Source organism: Centroberyx affinis, unplaced genomic scaffold, assembly GCF_046629955.1.
Source record: "Centroberyx affinis isolate AG114_WGS23_722 - 3 ecotype Tasmania unplaced genomic scaffold, CSIRO-AGI_Caff_v1 ptg004474l_1, whole genome shotgun sequence".
NCBI lineage: Eukaryota > Metazoa > Chordata > Actinopteri > Beryciformes > Berycidae > Centroberyx > Centroberyx affinis.
In genome coordinates this window covers 34,375-40,048 of record NW_027282133.1, presented here as the reverse complement: position 1 = coordinate 40,048, position 5,674 = coordinate 34,375, and the positions used below count along the sequence as shown (strand labels likewise).

The 5,674-nt window shown below is 43.0% G+C and overlaps 1 protein-coding gene across 1 annotated transcript; it reads left to right on the top strand.

Annotated features, from left to right (window-relative positions):
* Positions 1 to 441: 441 nt before the first annotated feature.
* Positions 442 to 4,401, top strand: bloc1s5 (biogenesis of lysosomal organelles complex-1, subunit 5, muted). Its single transcript, XM_071544145.1, has 5 exons — positions 442 to 774; positions 1,321 to 1,403; positions 1,878 to 2,007; positions 2,459 to 2,517; positions 2,762 to 4,401. The coding sequence occupies exons 1-5, from the start codon at positions 756 to 758 to the stop codon at positions 2,933 to 2,935; spliced, it is 465 nt and encodes a 154-aa protein (XP_071400246.1). The 5' UTR covers positions 442 to 755; the 3' UTR covers positions 2,936 to 4,401.
* The last annotated feature ends 1,273 nt before the right edge of the window (positions 4,402 to 5,674 follow it).

Genomic DNA, 5,674 nt, shown 5'->3' with positions numbered 1-5,674 from the left:
TCTCATGCAAAACCTCATTCCACACTACTGTCATCTCTCTCTCTCTCTCTCTCTCTCTCTCTCTCTCTCTCTCTCTCTCTCTCTCTCTCTCTCTCTCTCTCTCTCTCTCTCTCTCTCTCTCTCTCTTTCACACACACACACACACACACACACACACACACACACACACACACACACACACATACATACATACATACTGCAATTAAAAAGCCCCAGAGCAAACATAAACTTCTGAACTGTACAAACGGAAGATTTAATGAAATTTACATCAATATAAAAAATCCCAGTAGTCTTCATATAATGTGGGCTGCTGAAGAGATCAAACCAAATCAATCCGACACCCCTATTTCAGCGGCTTGGTTTAGTCCACAACCTCATACCCGGAAGTAGTAGTAAATATTTACATTTTGAGTCAGCTGATTTCCATCCACCTGACTACAATTAGCAAGTGGTCTTTGGGGATTTTTCATACTTGTCTTCTCTATTACAATATATAGCCTATTATAGGTATAATATATACCAAATTATAGGTTATGTTAATGCCTGACGGCTCGGCTGAGTAGCTCTTTCACGTTAACCGTTAGTCTGAATTATCTGAGCGTTTTGAAACACTTAGCAACTAACGCTAGCTGTTAGCTAAAGTAGTTTACCTAAACTAGTTTAGGTAAACTAGCTAGATAGCTAGCTTTCTTTGCAGGAAAAGACTAGCTTTCAACCACTGAACGACGTGAGTGTGTTCATCCGAATTTGTGAAAATGGACAAGATTGGAAAAGGTGGGTGAAATCCACAGCAGAAATGAAAGCGTTGAACAATCTTCTCACATGTAATCCCGTGAATTTCTTTGAAATAACCAGCTAATTGGTGTGTGCGCGCGTGCCTGTGTGATAAGGTACTGATAGATAGATAGATGACGGGCTATTTGACTGACGAAAAGACATTTGATTTGGCTATGATCAACATACCACAAAATGTTCACATTAGGATTTAGTGCTGTCAGGATTTGAAAAGAATCTGAGATGGCAACTTTGGTTAGATAATACATTTGTTATACAGCACTTATAAAAAAAAACAGAGTTTGTAAAGTGCTTTACAGAAAGGAAAAAAGAAAACATAAGAAACAACACAAGATTATAAGTGGGCAGCATAAAAAAAACAATTACATTAAAGCAAGTCTATAAAAGTGATGAAAGTGTGTTTTAAGTAGGGATTTAAAAGATGATACTGGTTTAGCAAGCATAACTTAATATAGTAAAATTTGCCATCCTGTGTGTGTCCTTCCTTGTTTGAACTAAACTTAATTTCCTCTGTTTCTCCTGCAGATGTGGGTGATATCCAGTCCAGACTGTTAGACCACAGACCCATCACCCAGGGAGAGATCCGCTACTTTGTGAGGGAGTTTGAGGTACACAGTGTTAAATTATGACATGATGCCCTGGCAGAACAAGCTGGTCAACACTGTCAAAGGCTAATAATCTGGTGTGACACTAGAGTTGGCAGCGAGCTGGGCCCTACACTGCTCAGACAGCGCTACACACACACACACACACACACGTCCACACACACTTATTGCACACTCACATGCTGTGTTATGATTAATATACAGGAGGCAGTGTGGCCTAGTGGTTAGAGAGACTGTCTTTCAGCCAGAGGACCTCAGGTCAAGCCCTGTGTATCTGTCCTGCTGAAGTATCCATGACTAAAACACTGACTCCCTACCAGCTCCAGGAGTGATGCTCTGTAGCTCAGCCTGACCTTGGGTGCAAGCGAAAAGAGAATTTCCCCACTGGGAAAATTATAGTACCACATAATATATATATTTTCTGCTATATTTTGTGGTGTCTGACAGCACTAAGAGCTTTCCTCTGCTGTTGTTTAGGAGAAGCGAGGATACAGGGAGAGCAGACTGCTGGAGAACCTCAATAAGATGGTGGGGGAGACAAATGAACAGGTGCTGCCCAAATGTTCAGAGGGCATGCATGAGCACCTGTGTGACGTCATCACACGATGTAAGTCTCCTCTCACTTTCACACTTGACGAGTCTTCATTTTAGATTGTCGTTTTATGCTTAAATTGTGTCATTTTGTGCTTAAATTGGCACTTGATCAAACACTTCCATTTGTGTCCATGCCTTTTGAAAGAAAATGTACTAATGTATTTTACCATGGTCAGTTCACAGTTGTCTTTACTTATCTATTATTTCACAGCAGCTAAATATAATGTGGAAAAATACTATGTGTAGTGCTAGTTCTGTGGAATATGTAGCAAACAATTCTGTGACATTATAATTTCCTGTTGACAGCTGAGTGTTTTTTAAACTAGCATCATCTGAGTTTGAATCCTGGAACTTACTCAGCAACTAAGGTCATGTAAACTGTCTCCTGTGAAGAGGTTTTGAATGTGTCCAAAATGTCTTGTTTTATTTAATCATTTTGTCTGATTCTTACTTCTCTCCCACAGTAGAGGCTGCTAATCACATGGCACAGAGAGTCCAGCAGAGGGAGCTAGAAGCACACCAGGTAACAACTCAGGCAAAGGACTGATTTACATACAGGCTGAATCCCAGTTTCAGTTTCCAGACAGCTGATTTAGAGATGGAGTCAAACTGCTGTGTGTAGCTAGATGCATAGCCTGGAAGCATTAAAGTGTTTTTTCAAATGTCAACCACGTAAATGCCAATGCCAGATAAATGTCCGACAAATGCCCGCTAAAACCTTTTTCTTCCGTCTTTGTGTATGTTCTCATCTTCTTGCATCCCTGCAGAGCAGCCAGCTGCAGGCGAGCATGGAGCGCTGTAAGGAGGAGTGGGAGGAGTTTCTGAAGGAGCAGCAGAGACTGAAGGAAGAGGTGGATGAGGAGCACGCCAAGGCTGTAGGACGCCTCAGCACCCAGTACAGTGAAATGAAGAAGGACCTGCCCAAGTTTTCCCCCTTCTGATCAGCTGATGTTAGTGAGGCAGTGAGGCAGTGAGTGAGCAAGTGAGCGAACACACCCTCACCTGTGAACCCTTGGTCACGCAAGCAACACTTGTGTTTCATGCACGTGTGTGTATGTGCGAACATCTGCCTGTGTGTGTGTGTGGCCAATGCCAAGGACCTGTTCCGCATGTGTGAAATGAGGCTGTTGCCATTGATTGATGTGTTACTCAGTGGTTGGCACAGACACAATGTAAAACATAGGAGTTCAACCCCTGCACCAGAGTCAACATTTTCCAAATCAGAAATATGAAAGTGTGATTAACAATGTGACATTTTCACAGGCCATCAAAATCACAATTTCTGTCTTTAGCACATGGAATATGTACGGCATGCAAAAGGTCTGGAAAATGTCATTTTTTAAACAAGCATTTTTTTTCTTGGCCGTGAAGTTTTCAACATTTCAGGATTTTTAATGGATTCCTGTCTGAAGGGTGATGATGAATCTGTATCGGCCTCCAGTTGAAAGGAAACTGGAATTCGGCACCAAGACGAGATATTCCAAGCACTGAAAGCGAGGTCATTAACCGTTAGAGGTGCCATTCAGAGCAGGTGTGTTTAGAGCACAGGTCGAGTGTTGTGGAAACGGGCCCAAACAGAACCATTTCCAGAACAAACCGTCCCTCACCAGCTCTTCAGTGTTTGGAACATGTGACCTCTGACATCAGCTTCAAGTAAACCAACTCTGAAGTGACTTGCATTACAAAAGGTCTTTGCTGAAGCCAAACTGTCATCAGCAGCAATAAATTGTTGATCCATGTTTATGTCGCTTTATATTTGAATCTGATTTTAATACGTGTCACAAATCCAATATTTTCATTGCTGTTTAAACAGAAAGGAAAAAAAACATTAATTAGAATCTGATCTTATGGTGTGTATTTTTCTGGTTAGACGGCAAGAGTACCAGTACTGTTATATATACATACACAAATTTGATTTTGCCTCATGATTTTGCCTCATGATTTCTAAAAATGCGCAGGAGGATGAACTGAAACACCAAGCAATACTATTAATTTTCCCTTTTCAGTTTATTTTAATTGGTCAATTACACAAGGAGGCATAAATGCAATACTTTTCCAACCATCTTGAAACACTCCACATCATCTTGTGACTCCCTGGTGGGTCCCGACCCCCAGGCTGGGAACCCCCGAGGTGAATGGGAGACACACAGTACTTTTTATGAAGTGTTTTGTTTGGAAAAGTATTTGCGCCAGACAATGGCAGACTATTTGGACAGGTTGATGGATGGGTGGGCACGCCGGGCACATTCCTGGCATGGCTGAGTAGAGAGTTCATCTCAGACAATGTGACAGGACAAATATTTAAGATCCCCCCCCCCCCCTCAGCCCCCTTCCCTCTGCACAGATGCACAAAATGTCAAATGTCCCATTACCATCTGAAGAAGGGAGTTGGCAGTTGACCTCATACATCAACAGAAGTAAAATAAAGTTTCTGTTAAAAAAATAGAAAACCTCTAACACTCCAATCTGGATTATTTCTTTTGATTCAACTGTGGAGTCCCTCTGCAGAGTTTTTGCCACATCTGTCAGCAGGTTCAAAGTGAACTCAGTGCCAGTATCCCATTTCAGCAGAAGCTAAAGGTGCAGCTTTTTTTTCCATTTGGCTGGCAGTGACCTGTCCCCCCCTGTTCTGTCTCCCTCAGCTCTCATGCAAGGCCACTCTCTGGCTGCTCTGTCTGTGCATGTGTGTGAGAGAGAGAGACTGTGATGGCTGGCGTCAGAGCAGGACACGGTGGTTGGCATGTCATCGGAGATCAGAGAGGGCACAGACATGCCAGCAGATGTTTTGAGGCAAAGGGCCAGCACCACTCTGCCCTGTGTGTGTGTGTGTTTGTGTGCACGCCTACCCTCCGCCTTGGTGACGGGACTCAGCTGGCCAACGCGGAGACAGCCCATCATCAACTAACAAGGAGCGACAATACGGAAATGTGGCCTACCTCTGCCAACAAGGCACCTTTTCATCTGCCCTTGTTTATTTTTTCGGTTTCGTTGGAAAGAAAGAAAAACAGTCCGAGTACACGAAAGGTCACCGTTAAGTCATATGAGTGTTAGCTATTCATGGCCAGAGAGTCATAAGCCTTTGCCTCTTAAGTACTTGGTGTGCATGATATTGTGAAGTCCAGGATTTATACCTATTATAATGAATTTTGACGTAGCTGCTTAGTGTCAGGGTTACAAAAAAGTCGTCATCCTTTTGGATAATTTTTGAAAGGATTGAGCAGTCTGCTTAGGTTTTTTTTTATTGAGAGAGTAAGAATTACAACAGAGTAAGAGGAAACACAAAAAAGTGTTTCTTCCAGGACTCAACATCAGACAAGCAGGTGCATGTGTGATGCCACAGACAGGATTTTAACCTCTGACCACAGTTGACTGCTATTCATGCACAGGCTATAATTAATTACTTATGAATTAACCCAGCAGGCTTGTGACCGGAAGGCCGCTGGTTCAAAGCCCCGGACTAGCTGGAAAGATCTGTCAGGGCGATCCGAATGAGTGAACAGCTAACACTGACCTGCCTTGGAGCAAGGCACTGAACCTCAGCTGCTGTAGTGGAGCTGCCAAGTGGTCGACAATACCAGACTTGAGCAGAACTGGCCAGCTCCCAGGTGAGAGAGTATGTGAATGTGTTTAACCCTCCACCACCCACAACCTACACCATGAGGAATTGCAACAACCTCAAC